The sequence below is a fragment of the Carettochelys insculpta genome, chromosome 10 (genome assembly GCF_033958435.1).
Source record: "Carettochelys insculpta isolate YL-2023 chromosome 10, ASM3395843v1, whole genome shotgun sequence".
Classification (NCBI taxonomy): Eukaryota; Metazoa; Chordata; order Testudines; family Carettochelyidae; genus Carettochelys; species Carettochelys insculpta.
The window spans coordinates 17,860,659-17,881,272 of NC_134146.1; the positions used below are offsets into that span (position 1 = coordinate 17,860,659).

The 20,614-nt window shown below is 43.2% G+C and overlaps 1 protein-coding gene across 1 annotated transcript in view; it reads right to left on the bottom strand.

Moving 5' to 3' along the window:
* CUL3 (cullin 3) overlaps positions 1–20,614 on the bottom strand; it is a 116,315-nt gene that overhangs the window by 62,088 nt on the left and 33,613 nt on the right. Inside the window, exons 3-6 of the mRNA XM_075004223.1 lie at positions 19,994–20,107; positions 14,052–14,212; positions 12,607–12,721; positions 9,881–10,109 (exon numbers count right to left, since the gene is read on the bottom strand). Coding sequence (XP_074860324.1) covers positions 9,881–10,109; positions 12,607–12,721; positions 14,052–14,212; positions 19,994–20,107 — 619 coding nt within the window. The remainder of the gene's footprint in view (positions 1–9,880; positions 10,110–12,606; positions 12,722–14,051; positions 14,213–19,993; positions 20,108–20,614) is intronic.

The following is a 20,614-nucleotide window of genomic DNA, read 5'->3' on the forward strand; positions in this document are numbered from 1 at the left end:
TAAAAAAGTTACAATTAAACATCATCACAAAAACATGCTAAATCTACATTTAATCTCATAAAGTGTATCAATGGCTCTAGTCTGTCCACACTATCAGCTCTTGCTTCTTGAAAGTTCTGTGCTTTCAATTGATGGTTCTCAGCAGACTAAAATAATATTTACAAAGGAAGACACAAGCTGGATAGAATGGTTTTTGTTCTGTGCTTATGTGACGGTGGACCAGGCAAAGTTCGACAGGGGAGTTATTTAAGAGATTGTCTTAAAGCAGGGTTGGGAAACACTATTTGAGGTCAAGGGTCACTGTCCCACCCAAAAAAAAAAAAAAACCCATCAATTGGGGGCAATACAGATGGTATGGGAGAAAATCCCACCCTCACTGACCTGGCCCCCAAGTGAGAAGGAGAAAACATATTAACATCCTTCACAGATGCTACCCCAAATGAGAAGCAGAGGGGAAAAAGACACGCCTCAGTCCCCTCGAACTCCAGTCCCAGGGGAGTGGTGGGAAATGCTGAGGCTCAGGGCATGCCCCCATGCCCAGATTAATTCTTCTGGAGGCTCACGAGCTGGCGGATTTTGTCCCCTCTCCCCCGCCTTCATTTCTGGATGGTTAGATGCAGGAGTGGGCTGGGGGTGAGGGTTCTGGGTAAGAGAAAGGGTACAGGAACAAGTTGGGAGTACAGGGTTTGGGCAGAACGGAGGTGCAGGGTGAGGGTCTAGGTGTCAGGGACACCTTCTTGGTACAGCTCGTAGTTGGGTGTACGTGTGTACATGTGTGCAGGCAGCTCTGTGTGCTGCAGGAAAGCACTCCCTGCCGTGAGCAGAGCTGTTTCCGCCCTCCTGCCAAACAGAGCCTGCAAATCGCATCCAGCCCACTGAGTATGTTGACCAGGCCCCCAAAGTTTGGGGCTCCTTCCATGCAGTGGGGAGCCAGAGCTGGTGCTCCAACCGCAGTATCACCCATGTGTTTGGAGTGCCAGTGCCTGCTGGCTCTGCTGCTTTCGGAGGAGGTGAGGCAATCCCTGAACTTCGTAGGCCAGGTCTGGCCTGTGGGCTGTAGGTTCACCACCCTGTCTTAAACACAGAGAGATAATATATAGGAAAGGATGCAGGAAGCACAGAAATACACAGAGGAGTGGATTGGAAAGGAGAAGGGAAGATGCTATTCAGTATACACACAGCTTCTGACATTCCTCCCCACTTTTATCAAAGAAAAATGGTCATGGCTTCTGGGTATCAGTGACACCCTCTTTAGGAATATTTTTAAGAAATTCATTCCTTGCATATATGAGGAAACTGTGTTGAATGTAAGCAGTGCAATGAGATGACGCAGGGCCTACTTGCAAGAATGAAACATCACGAGAAAAGCTGCTTAATGGGAGAAAATTATGTGGATATGTCTGAAGAACAATGTGGATCAACTGGTTAGTAATTGTAATTCCCTTTCATGTCTTTTAGTATAAGTGTGATTTGACAAGTAAATTCCCAAGCTTTCTGCTATGTTGGATGTTGCTAGAAAAGACAGTTTAGCTTAGCAAATCCTTACGACTTGTGACAGAGAGATAGCTGTGTTAGTCTGTATTCTATCAAAACAAAAAAGCAGCCACGTAGCACTTTAAAGAATAACAAGATAATTCATTAGGTGATGAGCTTTCATGGGACAGATCCACAACAGACACAATATATAAAGCACAGAGGTCCAAAAGTTATCGAGGTTGACAAATCAGAAAAATTGTTATCCAGGTTGCCAAATTAGAAGAGCAAAGGGACAGTGGATGTGGATTGTGGGGCGGGGAAGTTAAGAGTTAGCTAAAACAAAGTATGTAAACAAGTCCTTCTAATAGATCAGATAATTGCTGTCCCTGTTTAAAACACGTTAATGTGTCGAACTCGAATATGAACGTAAATTCTGAGCATTCCCTCTGTAGACAGTTGTGAAAGTCCCTTTTCAGTAGAACATAAATTCCATTAAAGTGCCAGCTGACAGGTTTGTGTATTTGGAGTTTTTTGATGTCTATTCTATCTCCATTCATTCTTTGTCAAAGAGTGTTTGCAGTCTGTCCTATATATATGGTGTGTGGGCATTGTTGGCACATGATGGCATATATGATGTTAGTTGAGGAACATGAGAATGTGCCCATGATTCTGTAATTAACGTGGTTAGATCCAGTGGTGCTGTCTCCAGAATAGATATGCGAACAAAGTTGGCAACAGGGCTTGTTGCAAGGAAACATTCCAGGATTAGCATTATTGTGGTATAGTATTGTCTGACCTCTGTAACTTTGTTCTCACCCACAATTATTTCCAATTTGGGGACAATTTATACCTCCAAATTAGTGGCACTGCTTTGGGCACCCACATAGCCCCACAATATGCTAATATATTTATGGCTGACTTGGAACAACGATTCCTCAGCTCTCGTCCTCTATCACCGTCCTTTAACATCAATGACATCTTTATCATTTGGACCCATGGTAAGGAGATTCTAGAAGAATTTCATCGAGACTTTAACAATCTGTACCCCACCATCGATCTTGGTACAACAGCATTTACTCTAAACCTTCAGACAGACAAACATCCACAAGACCTTTAGCAAGCTTTCCTGAAACTACAATACCCGCCTAAGGAAGTGAAGAAACAGACTGACAGAGCTCGACGTGTACCCAGAAACCATCTCCTACAGGACAGGTCCAACAAGGAAAACAAGAGAACACCACTGGCCATCACATACAGCCCCCAACTAAAGCCTCTCCAGCGCATCAGCAAGGATCTGCAACCTGTTCTGGACAACAATCCTTCACTCTCACAGACTTCGGGAGGCAGGCCTGTCCTCGCCCACAGACAGCCTGCCAACCTTAAACAAATTCTCACCAGCAACTATTGACCACAACACAGTAACTCTAAACCTGGACCAATTCCTGTGACAAACCTTGCTGCTAGCTCCGCTCACATATTTACACCAGCAATATCATCACAAGACCTAACCACATCAACCACACCATCGGGGCTCCTTCACCTGCATATCTACTAATATAATACATGTCATGTGCCAGCAATGCCCCACTGCAATTTACATTGGCCAAACTGGACAGTTTCTACATAAAAGAATAAATGGACATAAAATCAGACATAAGGAACTGTAATATACAAAAACCTGTAGGAGAACACTTTAATCTCTCCGGACACTCAGAAACAGATTTAAAAGTAGCAGTCCTACAACAAAAAAACTTCAAAAATAAACTCCAAAGAGAAACTACAGAGCTGCAATTCATTTGCAAATTTGACACCATCAACCAAGGATTAATCAGACACTGGGTGTGGTTGGCCAATTACAAAAGCAGTTTCTCTGCTCCTGATGTTCACACCTCCACATTAGCTACTGATGATGGGCCACACCCTCCCTGTCTGAACTAACTTGATTTCTCCTCTCTTGATGTTCACAACTCCACATTAACTGCGGATAATGGACCAAATCCTCCATGACTGAACAGACCTTGTCAACTCTGGCTCTCTCCTCGACTGAGACTCCCTCTTAACTCTCCTCTGGAACCCTCAACTCAAGCATCTGACAAAGCAGGTCTTTGCCAACGAACACTTATGCTCCCAAGTATCTTTTGGTCTATAAGGTGCCACAGGACTTCTTCTTGTTTTTAAAAATACAGACTAACTTGGCTACCCCTCTGACAATACCAATAAGACACTATACATGAATAAAAGATTGCTTAAATAATGCAAAGTATCTTTTTCACGTTGTTAAAAATCAACACCTTCACTGACATGGTACAATCCTTACAACCAGGCAACACTACATGTGGTAGAGCAGACATTGGTGGAAGATTTGTTAGATACATTGTTTGAGTAGGATCTTGAAATACTGAGGAGAAATCTGCCAATTTAAGCATTGATGGGTGGAGCAAAGTACAAAAGATCCAGTAATATATGTTTGAATGACAACAGAAGATGGAGTTGCATATCTTTCAATAATTATGTTGGGAAATGTCCACACAACAGAATATATAAAAGTAGCAGCAGAGAAAGCTGTAATAAACTATGAACAAAAGCTGAACTCTCACATGTGCAGTTTTGTTATGGACAATGCCGAAAATGTGGCAAGGATGAGAAGATACTTTGAAGAAAAATGAGAAGGATGTTCCTTAACATATGTCTGCAATGCCCATTTATTGCATCTTTTAGCCCAAGAGTTAAATATGTCTTCGGGAGGAGAAGAAAATGTTCAAGTCACAAAATACCTCCATAACAACTATTTTGCTTTCTACTTCACTGAAGACAGGATATGCTCAGCATAATGAAATTCATAGCCTTAAAAAAGCTCCAGAAATATTGCTGCTGCATTGCTGATGCTGTTGAAATTTGGAAGACACTTCAGAAAGACACCAATGAAAGAAATACCTCACCAAAAACTTAAACTATGTGCAATAAAGAAACAAATGGAACAAACATCAACTCTGTCTCATTTCCTGGAAAAACACTCTTAATACCCAGATATAAAGTAGACCATCTGAAGGTGATACTACTACCATGGCACAGGCATCTCAAAGTCACTGCTCAGTTATGCCAATCATACTAAATTTCAGGGCTGGAGTGAAACCATATAATCAGTACAGCTGTCTCTACATGCACAAAAAAACTTCAAAAAAAGAAACCCTTTTTCGAAAGAGTGGGAGGAACGTCCACACGTATAAACCTGTCTTTCGAAAGAAAATCGAAAGAACGGGGCTCAGACTTCAAAATCCGAACCCCAATCCCATATCAGGAAGATCTCTCCCTCTTGAAATAATAAATTGAAAGAATACACATGTAGACACTCCACAGCTCACTCTCTTGAAATACAGGTCTGCCATGGCGCCGATCAGCTGGAGCACAGGGCCACTCCAGCCGGCAGCAGCGGGGCTCTACGGTCCCTACGTTCGGCTGCTTTAAAGCCGCACGCACACAGGAAACCCGTGGCAGGAAGCTGAGAGCGTGCTAGGAGCAGCCTGCACATGAGCTGCAGCTGCACACTCCAGCACCCTCATGGCCGGCAGCCAAACCCCCCACAAGCCCCACGGCCCCCCCTCCGAGTCCTCACAAGGCTCCCAGGGCTCCTGGAGGAGAAAAGAAAAGGGCGCCCTCCTGGACTGAGCGGGAGCCGCGGGGCCTCCTCGGCCTCTGGCAGGATGAAGAGGTCCTCCGCCACATGGGGGTCAATCGGTGGAATGCCGCAGCCTTCGGCTGCCTGGCAACAGGCCTCCGCACCAGGGGCCACCCAGAGCATACCCCAGACCAGGTACGCTCCAAGGTGAAGGAGCTGTGGCAGGGATATGCCCGGGCCAGGAACCGGGCAGGTCCAGCGACCTGCCCGTTCTACCGGGAGCTCCAGAGCATCCTGGGGCCCCAGGAGAGTTCACCCCCCCGTGGCCTTCCTGGACACCTCTGGGGAGGAGCTGCAGGCGGAGGAGGTGGAGGAGCAGCCCAGACTGGGGACCCAGGAGGATGAGGGGACCACCGACTGGTCAAGAAAGGAGGGGGGAGCTGACCATCCTCATCCCCTCCCGCTCCTCCAGCTGAACGACCGAGGGCCGGCCATCCCCGGATATAGCCGAAGGACCCTCTGGTACGTACAAGTAGGGGCGCATACCAACTCCAAGGGTGGGGGCAACGCACATGGGACCGGTGGTCCTGGGCCGTACACAGGCCAACCCCCACATTGGATGCGGCACCCCGCAGTGGCACATCAGCGACGCCCAGCACCCCGCCCTCAGTGGACAGTGCCGTAAGCCGCGCAGGGGTGGCATCTGGTTGGTGCCAGACGGTGCCCAGGGCCCGCATACTGCAGGCTGGGAAGGGCCACCTGCGGGAGAGACCCCTGAAATCACAGCCAGGCTGGGAGGCCCAGTGCTGGGGGTCGTCGGTGCTCCCTGGGGGGTGGGGGGGGCAGTGTCCCTTGTGGGGGCGGGGGCCCCATGGGGTGGGCTCGGGCAGGTAGGCCACAGCTGGGTCCCCTCCGTCCAGGGCACACTACTGACATGCTCTGCTCCTCTCCACACAGCCACACCATCCGTGGGCCGGGAGAGCCCCGCACTGCCCCTCGTCCCAGAAAGCCCACCTGCTGCAGCCTTCCGGACACCACCCCAGGCAGTGCACCATCGGGGACGTGGCGGAGGGCCCTATGCTGGGCCGAAGAAGACCAGGCCAGCCAGCGTCAGGCCGGAGGCGGCTGAGGAGCACCTCCAGCTTGCCCGGGTGGATATGGAGTGGCGGAGAGTGGCCTGGGACAGGCTGCTGGACACATTCCAGGGCATTGGCCAGGCTGTGCGGGAGCCACACAGCCCCCCTGCGACTCCTCATGCTGGCCCTGCTGCCCCCACTGAGTCTGCCCCCACCAGGCCCACACACCAGCAATATTTGCCAGTGCTACCGGCACCTTCCCCCCGCCCCCCCCGGCCAGGGACCCTGCATCCAGGGGAGCAGGGGCTCCAGGGGCCGATGGGGCCAGCGACCCACCAGCCCTGCCCCGGAATGAGTGCCTCACCCCTCCTCCAAGTTAGGTTTCCCCCCACCCCCTCCAAGTTAGGTTTCCCCTATATATATTCCAGGACCCAGTTTGGCGTACACATTTCTTTATTACTGTTCACCACCCCATGCTGTGCTCCTTGGTGGATGGTGAGTGGTTGATGTGCAGGTGCAGTGCTGGCGGGGATGGGGGTGGCAGGGATGGTGGGCGATGGATGTGCATGGGATGTGGGCATGTGTGAGGGTCAGAGGTGGCCATCAGAAAAAGCCTGCCTGAGGGCCTCCCGGATGCAGTGGCCATCCCGGTGGGCTTGGCAGATGGGGGCGGCGCTCAGCTGCTCATAGAGAGCGCCGTCCAGAGGGGCCTCCCCCCCAGGGACATAGGCATCCCTCTTTCCCTGCACCTTGTTGTGGAGGACGCAACAGGAGCCCACCACCTGGGACATGTTGGGGACCCCGACCTGCAGCCATCTGAGAAGGCACCTCCACCACCCCTTTAGGCACCCAAAAGCCCGCTCCACCACATTGTGGGCATGGTTGAGGCGCTCACTGAACACCTCCCAGGTGAGGTCAAGATGTCCCATGTAGGGCCTCATGAGCCATGGCTGCAGGGGGTATGTCACATCTGCCACCATGCAGAGCGGCATGGTAACGTCCTCCGCCATGGGGATCTCCCACTGAGGGACAAAGATGCCAGCCCCCCCCATGCAACAGCAGAGGCCGGAGTTCCGTAAGACCCAGGCCAGCGCAGCCCACATAGAGGTTAGTGAACCGGCCCCTCACGTTCACCAGAGCCTGGAGCACCACTGAACGGTAGCCCTTCCGGTTGATGTACTGGCCAGCGCTGTGTGGTGGGGCGCGGATGGGGATGCGCGTGCCATCCAAAGCACCGAAGCAGTTCGGGAAGTCCAGGTCCAGGAAGCCGGCAACCGTGTTGTCCACATCCCCCAGGCGGACGACCCTATGAAGCAGCATTGCATTGATGGCCCTGACAACCTGCAGAGGGGAAAGGGGGACACGTGCTCAAGTGTGGGTGTGGTGGCCGTCGCCCCCCACCTCGGGCCCATTCTGCCCCCCTCCCATCCAGCCCCTGGCCCATGCAGCCCCTTGCAGGGGAGGGTGCCCCTTGCCCCAGCCCCACCATCCAACTGGCCCCACCTTACCTCCATAAGTACAGCCCCGACTGTGGCCTTGCCCACCCTGAACTGCTGTCCCACGGAGCGGTAGGAGTCTGGGGTGGCCAGCTTCCAGATGGCAATTGCGACCCTTTTCTCCAGGGTGAGGGCTGGCCGCGTGCAGATGTCGTGGTGCCGAAGTGCGGGGGCGAGCCAGTGGCAGATCTCGCAGAAGGTCTGCCTCGACATGCGGAAGTTCTGCAGCCACCTTTCCTCGCCCCACTCTCCCAGCACCACGCGCTCCCACCAGTCAGTACTGCTGGGGTGGGTCCAGAGGCATCGGGGCACCTGGGGGGGGTGCCTGGCAGTGCCCCGAGGAGGGGGGGAGCCCCACGGCCCCGGGAGGACCGCACAGCCACCTGATGACCTCAGATGCAGCTGCGGCAAGGGTGAATAGCACTGCCAGCAGGGCATCCATGGTGAGGGCGTCCTCCTGCAGGAGCTGTCGCTGGGCCTCCATGGTGGGCACGAGTGGGCTCTGCCAGGCTGGGCAGCACTCAGCTCATGCGGAGGGAGGGGCACTTTGAAGGAGGTGGCTGGCTGCGGCCCCAGAAGGGCTTGTCGGCCATGGGACCCCGTCCGCGGCGTTTCCTGCCTCCCTTCTTTCGAAAGAGAGCTTGGAGTCGTGTGGACGCTCTCTTTTGAAAGACCTGGACAGCATTTTGAAAGAGCAGATCGGAACGCCAATCTGAAAAATGGCAGCAGGTGCTCTCTTTCGATGGCCGCTTTTTCAAAAGCCGAACTTCGATTTTTGCCCTTTCGAAAGGGCGCTTACATGTAGACACAGTTTATATGTTTACTGATGATGTTTTGAACAAAGTCACTCCCCTGAACTGGTGGGAATCATTAGCCAGGCATCTTGAAACAGAGTTCCTTCAGTTGCTAAGCCAACTTTTCACATCAATAGCTTCTTCTGTAGGTACAGAAAGCATATTTTCATTGTTTGGTATTATTCACATAAATCTAAGAAATTGACTAGGAGTTGAAAAAGCGAGGATATATGTATCTGTTTCAGTCTACAAATCAAAATGACAGAGTGAGGAAGATAACAGAGTCATGGAAGTAGCATTCTGAGGACTTGTCAGAGTTTTTTTTTTTATTTAAAAAAAAAAAAAAAGAGAGAGATTTAAGGACAGCCAGCAACTCAGGATACAGCTGAAATTGCAAATGTAACATTTAAGATTTATTGTAATAAAATAAAAGTGCAATTGTGTTTGTATGTGTGATTTAGTTCTTACCATTCTTAATGTACTGTGGCAATTTGACTCAGGTAATGAGTATTTTGTACTACTTCCTAAATTAATCAAAATCAAATTATCTTAAAACAATTACATAAAACATATACTCTAAGAGGTCATAAAATGCTGCACTGAGTTATAAATTAACATTTTAATTATCAGATTTGGGAAACTGATTTAAATCAATGTTTTTTCTTCATGACTTAAAATCACCTTGATTTAAATGAATACTCTGAGATATATAGTGAATATTAATAGAGCCACTCACACCACACTAGTCTCTCAGCTATCCTTAAAACTCAGGGTCTCTCTTGCTGCAGGAAACTATAACTAACATTTCCACCTTTTTACTTTTTAAATTGCTATCTTAAGGAGAGGAAAAATTATGTGCAATTTTTATTAACACAATTATAGAGATAATTCCTTTCTGCCATTCAATTTTTAGTCTCTTCACTCAATGCACTCATCATATAAGTCTACTGTTATGTCAATAACTTACTCCAGAAGTTCTCAAACTGTGGTCTACTGGTCAAAATTAATTACTGGAACTTTTCTGACACTGCATAGAAAGACACATTCTGAGATCAATGCATTGGAAGAGTGGCAGGTTGGCAGTAACAGCTCAAAAAAGTCAAGAAACATGACAATACATTTTTTCTTTTTCTAAACACGCTGTCTTATTTCACTGAGAAGCAGTACATCAGGTACTAAGAAGAAATATGCAGCATGTATGCCACAGTTCCTACTCTGCACTGATTGACTTATTTTTACTTGAGATACATTTAAAGTTTTAGCAACTTTCCCAGACACGCAGAATAAGTGGCGATTTTTAGGTTTCCATAAAGACATCAACATTAATATGAAAAGAGAGAGACTTAAAAACGAATGCTGTAAGTGTGATAAGAATTAGGGCAGCATTCCAGGCATTTCTGATTTCAGTATGATCTGCCTTACCTTCTGTCTTTCCATTTTTCAGCATATGAACAAGCCCAGAGTTCTCCATTTCCACTATAGTCTTCATGTGCTTAGATATAAGCTCCCTTTCAACAACTTTCACAATTGGCTCTTCTGTTGATTTATCAAGGCAGTGCATCACCCGTTCTATTTCTTCATTAATTCTAGCTTCTACTTTCTTTATATACACAGAAGCACTATTTTCAGCTAAAAATTTCTGACTTTCCATCTGTGATTAAAAATAGGAAAATACTATGAAAGTTATTCTGCATTAATCACATTATTTATAATTATGCGCTAATCAACCAGAAAAATGACAAAAAAATGTGAAATCCCTATACCTATGATCCTGAATGTGCTTAATTCAAAGTGTGTAATCCCAAAGGGCCTACTCTCATAACCAAAATTGAGCTCATGCCTGTATGAACACAATAAAAACATAGGTTTTTCTTGGCATGGCAAATCCTGTGTCCAATGTCCAAGAGCAACTGTAATCATATGATACAGAGAAAAGCATAAAAATTCCAATATAGTGCACCTAGCTGTAACACCATTGTACTGTGGGGGAAAAAGAGAAAAGGATGGAATAATGAAAATTTCTTCTTGCTGTTAATAAATTTGAGATAAGGATTCACAGCTTTCATTATTCCAGCTATTTCCAAAGAGTATACTATGTGGCCCTGATTGCATGCAGGGGACTGGACGTGATGAGTTTCTGAGGTACCTTCAAGTCTTATGATTCTATTTCATACAAACTGTCTTTAATCCCAAATGGTCAATATTATACGTTTGTTTCTCCTGTTATATAGCCCAACAACATCTTTAAATCATTACAATCACAAATGCAAATAAAATAAAACATCTTCAATCACCTGTGCACAGAGACATTTAGAACTCACATAAAAAAAGAACTGGAATCAAATTGTTCCACTGGATTATTTCAATTTAGTCTTCCAATGAACATTACCAAGTTTATGCTAAATTTTGTCTACCACTATGTTGCTGAAATTTCCTGGTTTTACTTACACAGGTCTTTTTTTGGAGTTCAGTTTTTTTGGAATTGAATAACCTAACTCACTGTCAGCAAATTTTGCTGTTTTTCCGTCTTCCAGATAGTTAATAAAGTGAACACCACCAGCCCTAGTACAGTAAAGCCTTTCATATCCAACAGCCCCGGGACTGGGGGGTGGGGTGAGGGGCAGATATTCAAATATTCTGGATAAGAGAGAGGTATACCTAGCAATGCATAACACTAAAGAAAAACAAGATTAGATATTAAGAAAAATGCATGCAGAGCACTTTATTTACCAACAACAGTAGTATTGTATACTTCAAACATACTGTATTTGCTGTATTTATTTATATTTACTTTCACTATACTGTACTAATGGACAATGTAACTAAAATTTACTTAAGGTTAAAATGCTGGTTATTTGACAGTTCCAAATGATAGAATTCCAGATATGAAAAAGTTTACTGTACTGTTACCTTAAGTCAGTGGTTCTCAATCACAGCCCAATCAGTGCACAGCTTGACTGATGGGACATCAGCAACACCGTACAAGGAGAAGGAGAGAGAGAATGCAGCCACATATGCAGCTCTCTCTGTTATTTACCACAATGGTAAGTAGGCAGAGAACTACTGCCCTAAACACATTTTATTCAACTACAATACATAGAGAATTGGCTATTTATTTCTCCTCACTTTCTGTTTCAACAAGATTTTAAAATCAAGACATAACTCTCTCTTTCACGGCTGAGAAATTTCTTTAATTGCCTGCGGTAAGAAATTTTACCAAAAGCTTTCTGAAGGTTTTTTTTGCTTTATCTATTATTTTGGCAATTTCTGCAAATAATTTTTACAAGTTAGAGATGGACAGTTTCTCACCCTGGAAAATTGTCCATCTCCAACTTTTTCTTTCTTTCTTCCTTTTTTTAATATAAAGGCATATGGTTAAAAATGGGAAATGTTGCTCTGATTTTTTTTTTTATTTTTCAAACGTTGGACACCTGCATACTAATCATACAAAGACAGACATATACTGCACACGCTTGGTGATTTCAAGTAATTATGCAGGATACACGAACTCATCCACGGGAACATGAAGGCAATATCGGATCTCAACATTTTTAACAAGTGGCATTTTTCTCCAACTCAAGATTTAGCTCTAAAACTTGTTAAACTTTCTTATTCCTTTATTCATGGTCCCCCTCAAAAGATTATTTGGGAAGATTTTTCTTTTTATTCTATGCAATTAAAGCCTGCAAAATTAAAAATTTCACAATATGGTCAATCACTTTCATAAGGCAGTTTCCCAAATAATTTCACATCCATAATGACACTATAAAAGACAATGACTTAAAATTAACTGGGAACTTTTATTACACAGTCACATACAAAAAACACCTTCCCCTCTTCATCAAGTTACAATTACTGAATGCTGCACTTTGATTCTTACTAATTGTTACATTATCCGGGAAGTTATAAAAAAAGGATGCAATTTGGTCACAGATTCCATGACTTCTTCAGATTCAGCACTGGTAGCGGGGCTTCAGCTCTCAGCCCATCTGTAACCATACTTTGATTTTTATACATTTTTTCCCCATGACTATTCTGTAAATTTTGCTTAATTTTACTATGGCAAAATTGTATCCATAATTATACATGTACTAGCTCTAATCCATATATAGTTAAAATAAAAAGTGTAAGTGAAAACACCACTATACCTGAAAGAATTCTGCAGACATCTCCAAAAACGGAGCCTCGAAGTCTTCTTCATAGACTGATCTTCCTTCAAGACCTAGAATCATTAACATCTGGCAAGCATTTCTTATTGCACCTCTGCCAAAAGATTGACAATTTAGAGATTTGTGCTTGCTTTTAAAATACAGAGCAAAAAGAACATAAGTTGATAAAGCTGTATAGAGCATTGCTCAGATGGTTTCTCATTCATGTCACAAACCACCAATTTTGTAGGGGGGAAAAAAAATCAAGTCCACTACAAGTAATTTTAAAATATAAAGGCCTTACATTTTCCTTTTCATTAAATCAGTCAAACAATTTTTGAAAGGGACAGGCCAAACAAGAGCAGCAGTAGACTTGAAATCCATTTGTTTATACTGACTGTAAATTCTACAGTATAATGGACAATCAAAAGTATTTTTGTTTTAAATTAAGCTAGTTGAAAGCTACCGGTTGAGCCACTTATTTCACCTAGAACAACCTCACAATTAAAGCTGCAGCACTGGAATAGTCCAGAGAAACTATACAATACTTTGATTACTGACAAAAGAGGCAATCAGCAAGTCAGAACACAGTTAAGAACATAAGCATGTCAATAAAGCTAATGTAAGAGCAAAAAGAATTAGTGAGCTGTGAAAAATCCCACTGTATGACACTAGGGGACAATATACAGCTGCTGAGAGATACTCTCTTCATAAAATGCTTGTTTGGCAATCGTAATGACGCTACTGTAACTAAAGCAGCATGCAGTTCACATGGTCTCCACACCCAACAGCTGCTCTGAAAATGGAAAAGCACAAAAAACTTGCAAATGTCAAGTTTCTTTAGGTGCAGCATCATGCACCTGGAATGGCATTCAGGGTATGATGAAATTGCAAAAAAGTAAGAAATTGGAATGGGACAAATTAACATTGAAAGACTTAAGGTAAAAAACTATGGCAAAATAAAACAGAGAAAAATAAAGCTTCCCACATCCAAAAATGGCAAACCGCAGGCGTCCGAGCAAAAGAGGAAACAAGGAGAAGGGCTGCACAAGGAATTACCCCAACCACAAATTCAAAGCAACCTGGAAAGCAAAATAATGGGAAAAACTTGAAACCAAAACAAAAAAAGCAGGGAATAAATAAGAAAGAATATTAATAGACAGATCATTGAATCTTTGTAGTCAAACTAAATACTTGTTTAACAGTTTTCTTAGCAGTACTTCTTAAGTTCTGTGCATCTAATATTTACAAAAGACATATGCTCAAAAATAATTTAAAAAATCCAGTCTTTTAAAAAACAACTCTCCGACATGCTGTGACCGAAAGGACAGATTAACTAGTGCTTGCAAAAACAACTTATCTGTCTATACTTAATGCTGTAAATACCACTCACCACTTTATGTTTAAAGATTAAATACAATAGTAATCAGTTAGAACCACCATACCTGTCTACAACTTCTCCTTTCCGCTCTCTTGCGATCATATCCAACAGAGTTTGTCGTAGGTGATCTCGTATACAGCCATAACGTACAACTTGATCTCGAAAAATTATTAACCCCAAGTTGTAGACATTCTCCACGTTATTTTGTTGTACGTATACACGATCCTATAAGGAAAAAATACAAACAAATATCAAAAATAAGCTTATATCCCACATATCTGTATGATTCAAAATGTGTTCAAGAGCTTGTTCATGATTTATACTGCGTGGACCCAACTGCATAACTGAATTTCAACCTGACTTCTTCCCATCCCCCAGACTGCTACCCACAGTTAAGCCCACAATTTAGCTTTCAAAGTCTTTGTTTCCCTTTATTTAAAAAAGGCTAAACTACTCAACCAAATGCTGACATTGTTAGTGGAGACATTATATGAAGAAAATCCTAGCAAAGACAAATCTCTATCCTTTATACTGGTCAGCTGTTTATAGACAAAAAAAAATATCACCAAAAATGTGTGAAAATGCTCAAGTATGAGCTGAAGTCACTTTTCCTACCACCATTTTTTTTAAAGGGAACAAACTGATTTACTTATATTTCCTATAGAAAACCAAGTTCAGTACGGCACAAATATGCACCTTAATTCCCCAGTCAAGAAAACTTTATTTTCAACTTTAATTCCATACCAAATATCTACTGATTCAAAACGCTGCTGGAAATAAAAATTTCAAATTGATTTCTAAGAAGAGACACAGTGGGTGATATATCTTTTATTAGACCAACTGCTGTTGGTGGAAGACAAAAGCTTTCTCCTGCAGAATTCACCTTTAAATCTGGAAAAGATAACCAGATGGCAACAGCCAAATACACGGTGAGACAGTTTGTTAAACATGAGGGACTAATGCATGTGGCAGCCAATAAAATGAAGTGGGCAATTAGCCCCCTTACAGTCAGAAGACAAAAGTTGGTAGGTTAAAAATTGCTGTAGTAAATCATAAAACCAGATTCTCTGTTGAGACAAGTATCGGAGGGGTAGCCGTGTTAGTCTGGATCTGTAACAGCAACGAATTAAGACTTAAAAGTAGCTATCCTACAGCAAAAAAATTTCAGGACCAGACACCAAAGAGAAATTTCTGAGCTACAATTCATCTGCAAATTCGATGCCCTCAGCTCTGGCTTAAACAAAGACTGCAAATGGCTGGCTAAATACAGAAGCAGCTTCCCCTCCCTTGGTGTTCACACCTCCAGCTCAACTGCTGGTAGTAAGCCTCACCCTTGCTGACTGAGCTAACCTTGTTATCCCCACCCTTGCTCTGGCTTATTTATACCTGGCCCTGCAGTTTTCCAAGACCAGGATCTGATGAAGTGAGTCTGTGCTCACGAAAGCTCATGCTCAAAACTTTTCTGTTAGTCTATAAGGTGCCACAGGACCCTTCATTTCTGTTGAGACAACAATTTTTAGCACCTCCTAGACTCAATGAATTTAAGAAGTGAAGACTACCTTTGAGGACCAGGGCTGATAGTAAGTGACATATACAGGAGCCCTGGATGCTCAAAATTTTGTCTCTTCTGCAAACAGAAGATGGTCTAATAAAATATATTACATCCCCTTACTTTGTTTCCCTTACATTTTGGCCCCAAGATGGCTACCACACTGCAAATAAAGAATTTTTTTTCTTTCAGGTCAGCACAAAATACCTTTACTATCTCCATCCCTCTGTTCCACCTCAACCGGTGGTATTGGCCAACAAACTCATATCCAATACCACTATTGAATATACATTTCAAATATGGACCACAAATCATAGAACAGTCCTTCACCTACTACATATGACCTTATGACCATTGCTCTAGAGCTCAACTGCCCATTACTGGATAGACACCAATAATTTGACTCCTACTTTCCATACGCAGACCAAAAGAAAAAATGAGCCATGCTACTTTTGGTTGAGTGTTCTAACATTTGTATTAGGAGAAATGGTAGAGAAGAGAGTGCTTGATGTAGTTTCTCTTTCCCATTCATATGTAGGTATCTCTGTTGTCCCTTATTTAACTCTATCCACGTCTCCAAAAGTAAACAGGGAATGATTAATTATAAGCCAGGTACACGCTACAACTGCTAGTTGGGCATTTAATATACTGCTGAAAGAAACCAGCATGTCACATCACTAAAAGACCATCAAGAGAAGGAAGTTCTTGTGGTTTGTGCTAGTACTGTTGTAAGATAACACTTTTGCCTTTATCCACCATAACTCCAAATAACAAGTCAGCTTTTTATTGAAAACATTTGTACTGAGGTTGAACCTTTATTGTCCTACACTCTCAGTACCAGAGTGATGCTAGATGAGAGAATCTGCCAGACCATGAGGTCAATACTGTCTAACAGTGGTTGTCAACCTTTTCAGTAGTGAGGACCCCGAATCCCCATCCAATCTATGCGCGGACCCCCATCAAAGCCAATTCTAGCTGCTACATACACTTAATCTATGTTGTGGTTTCCTTTTCCATTTGATGATCTTCCCCCGCCACACAGGACCCCGCCCCCGCAATACCCTCACAGACCCCTGCTCCATGGACCCCAGGTTGGGAACTACCGGCCTAGCCCATTATCAACACTTCCAGTGGTTACTGCACTCTTAAAAGACACTTGAGGCTGAAAAAGAGCTAAATAACAGCACAGAACACTGAAAGCCAGGACTGGTGACTAAACTAATTTTCTGAAACTAGAGGAATCTTGGGCCACACCCAAGATAAGTGGTTGTACGATTTACCAAAATCATGTCGGACTATGGATGTTGCCAGACAAGAGAGTGCCAGACGAGAGATGTGGAACCTGTACTGGCATTTTTCAGGGGCTAAGAATATTAATCAATCTTAAGATTAGTTTCAAAATCTGCTATTTCACTACTTTCAGCTTGTACAATATACAGCAGACACCCAAGATAAGCACGCTCAAGTTACATGTATCTCAGGTTAAAAGTAATTCTCAGTGGTAGGGAGCTGGCACCATGCAGAGGAGCGGGGAAACTGACAGCGGGGAAACTGAGCAGCACTGCTGAGCTAGTCAGTTTCCCCACTCCTGTCAGTGTGCAGCTGCTCCTGTTAGTAGGGGCAGCTAAAAGTCAGGCTCTCAGCTGCCACCACTGATAGGAATGGGGAAACTGACCAGGCCAGCAGTCCTGGTCAATTTCCTGGCTCCCTTGTCTCTAACCAGAGCCAGGAAACTGACCAGGACTGCGGACCTGATCAGTTTCCCACCTCTGCAAGCAGAGGAGAGTAGGGAGCCAGCCTGCCACCTGGTTCCCAGTTCTGCAAGTGGAGGGGTGTGGGGAACAAGGGTGCCACCTGAACATTTGACTGAACATTAGAAAAAGCTTCCTGTCAGGGTGGTAAAGCATTGGAATAAATTCCCAAGGGAGGCTATGGAATCTCCATCACTGGAGATTTTTAAGAGCAGATTAGACAAACCCCTTCCCAGGATAGTCTAGATGGGTGTTTTTTTAAAAAAAAAAAGTCAACTTCTTTGCTGAATATCCTTTAGCAGTGTCCTTTGTTGTGAAAAGCATATTTTAACAATGTGTAAAGGCAAACTGAGGAAAATACTACTCAACCACATTTGTTGTATTGTCTTGAAATATCTGAATATAGGTAACACAAAATTCAAGACTCTCTGACATTTTGGATTTGTGATTATACAGAGTTAACTGCCAGAAGATCACCAAATCACATGATGATTTAGAAATTCTTAGAAGAAAAGATCTACCCCAAGAAAGATGCTCATTAACACACACATAGAACTTGATGCATTAATTGAAAAGACGGCAAGACTGGGTCCACAGGAAATACCCATAACCATAAATAGTATATTTTTCTCACTTCAAATTCGCAAGGACCTCCAAAAAAATCTTGTGTGCATCTAGCTTTTGCATGGAAAATCTTACTCAGAAGCTCTGACAAGCTGAAACCAGGTATTCAGAAAGGAAATAATTATGCTGGCACTTGAGACTCATAGAAGATCAGATTTCTCACACAGACTAGCTTAAAGATTAATCAAAAACTACCTACAATGGAAAACAGTGAAATGAGAATTTAATGAAAGATTTATTTTAAACTTGATTATCCCCCTACCACAACCTAAGTCCTATTTTTAATCAATTAAATGAAAAGTAGTACATCAAAAGGAACATAGCAATTGCAATACCAATCAGAAGTCTATTTAGTCCAACACTGTCACAACCACCACTTCCTTTTATTCTGTTAAGTAACACTGTAGATAGGCACAATACTGTCATTTTATAACCATAAGCCCTGTCTACACTAAGAGAAATCTTCAAAATACCCATGCTAATGGCCATTTCGAAGAATACTAATGAAGTGCTGAAATGCACATTCAGCACCTCATTAACGTGCTGCTGGCTGCAGCACTTCGAAATTGCCACTTTTTGCTCCTGTGTGACTTGTCTAAATGGGGGTCCTTATTGAAAGTACCCCACCAACTTCAAAATCCCCTTATTCCCATCTGCTGAGTAAGTGGCAAATCTGAAGTGCCACGGCCAGCAGCACGTTAATGAGGAGCTGAATATGCATTTCAGCACTTCATTAATATTCTTCAAAATGGCCATAGCGTGGCTATTTCGAAGATTTCTCTTAGTGTAGATGTAGCCTAACTGATTTTTGCAATCAAGTTGTTTGGCTCTGGAATTTGAATTGGGGATTGAAAGCATACAAGACTGAATTCTACCACCTCCTCACCAGAGATTAAACTCACTTCTGAGATCACAAACTCCATAGAGGCTAAATTTAACCAAACTAGAACCCTACTGCCACAGATCCAAAAATAAAGGGCTCCTCTCCTGAAGGTGAAAGAAGACCTCTCTTAGCTATCAGCCATATCAAAATCTTTATGTTCTTTAATTACAACCATTTGGGAACAATGTTGGCCTACTAAACCCAGGGTTGTGAGTTCAATCCTTGAGGGGGCCATTTAGGGATCTGGAGAAAATACATTAAAAAAATAAAAATCTGTCAAGGGTGGTGATAGGTCCTGCTGTGAGTGCAGAGGACTGTACTCGACGACCTCTGAAGGTCCCTTCCAGTTCTATGAGATAGGTATAGCTCTATATTATAATAATTCCGCACTCAAAGTCAACAGCAAAAAATAATAATTAGCAGCCATATAAATCTAGAACAAGAATCTTAAAATATTTTGCTTGGGAGACTCACCTGTTTTCAGTTTCAGGGTAACAGGAACTTTAGGCAAAATAGAAAGTCAAATCAGGGTAACATTTGCCCTCCTGTAATTCTAGAGTAACATAATTATATTACTTCTGAGACTTGCTAAGCATTTACACAGAATGGTTGGAAGTCTCCAAGCCAAATTAAAAGGTGATAACAGAGGCATCCTAATCTAAAACTTCAGGAATAGAACCTCATTGCAATTTTACACCTTTCAGAAATCTGCCAATCTGCAATTTGGGCTCTCGCTCACCAAGGGTTGAATCTGTAATGTATATATCATGAGGCAGCATCAGATGACTATAGGAGATTGGCAGAAGCCTCAATAAAGTGAAAGCTTCCTTAACTGAAAGAGAATCATTTAGGAACTGACCAACTTCCCTTCCCCCCAAATCAATTACACTTCTCCCTTTGATTGGCGTCTGAAAATCTTTTCCACCCTTGAAGCACGTCAGCAAGAAATGAAGAACACTTTCAATAACCTCTGTCTACCAAATAAGTGACGCTAAAAGAAACTGACCTATTTACCATTTTCTTGCTCATGTGGGCTTTCTGGTAGTTTACCTTTAAAATAAATTATCTCTTTTGAAAAGCAGATGACTGGACATACTTTATTGCTCCTCTTTCCCTTAGAGTGGTCTGAAAGGTAAGCAGCTTACATTTCTGAAGACAGGGCTATAAATGATGACAAGTGGAATACCATGATTACTCACCATATACATGAGAATGTCCCTAATCATCACCATTGCTGTCTGATGATCATTCCAAGCTTGGTTTAATGTTTGAAGAAAGTTGTTATTCAATGAATTTAACACATCTTCTCGCACCTGTAACAAAAAAGGATGATAATGAAATACCACCAAATTTGTTTTGCCAATACACAGTTCTACTTAGCGTCTGAAGCCTGCTACTACATATGTATTTGCTACTATCTCAAGAGTATCAGGTACCAGGGGTTTGATTTTCCTAAGTGTTGACCACCAACAGCTGCCGTTCAAGTTCAACAGAAATTGCAACATTTGGGTGGGTGGGCAGGCAGCGGAGGGAAAAAAGCCAAAGCTTACTGACCATTATTATCTGCTTCAAAGTGATGTCTGGCTTATCAAAATATGAAAAAAAGCACATAACCTTTACAAATGTTTTTATTAGTCACAGAGAGGTACCTTCACAAACCAAAAAAGCAGTCCTGTAGCACTTTAAAGACTAACAAAATGATTTACTAGGTGTTGAGCTTTCGTGGGACAGCCCCACTTCTTCAGATCTGGAAATTGAGTATGTACTTTAAATAAAAGGCATTTTTTCATTTATTAAAAAAATCTTTATGACAAACAAAA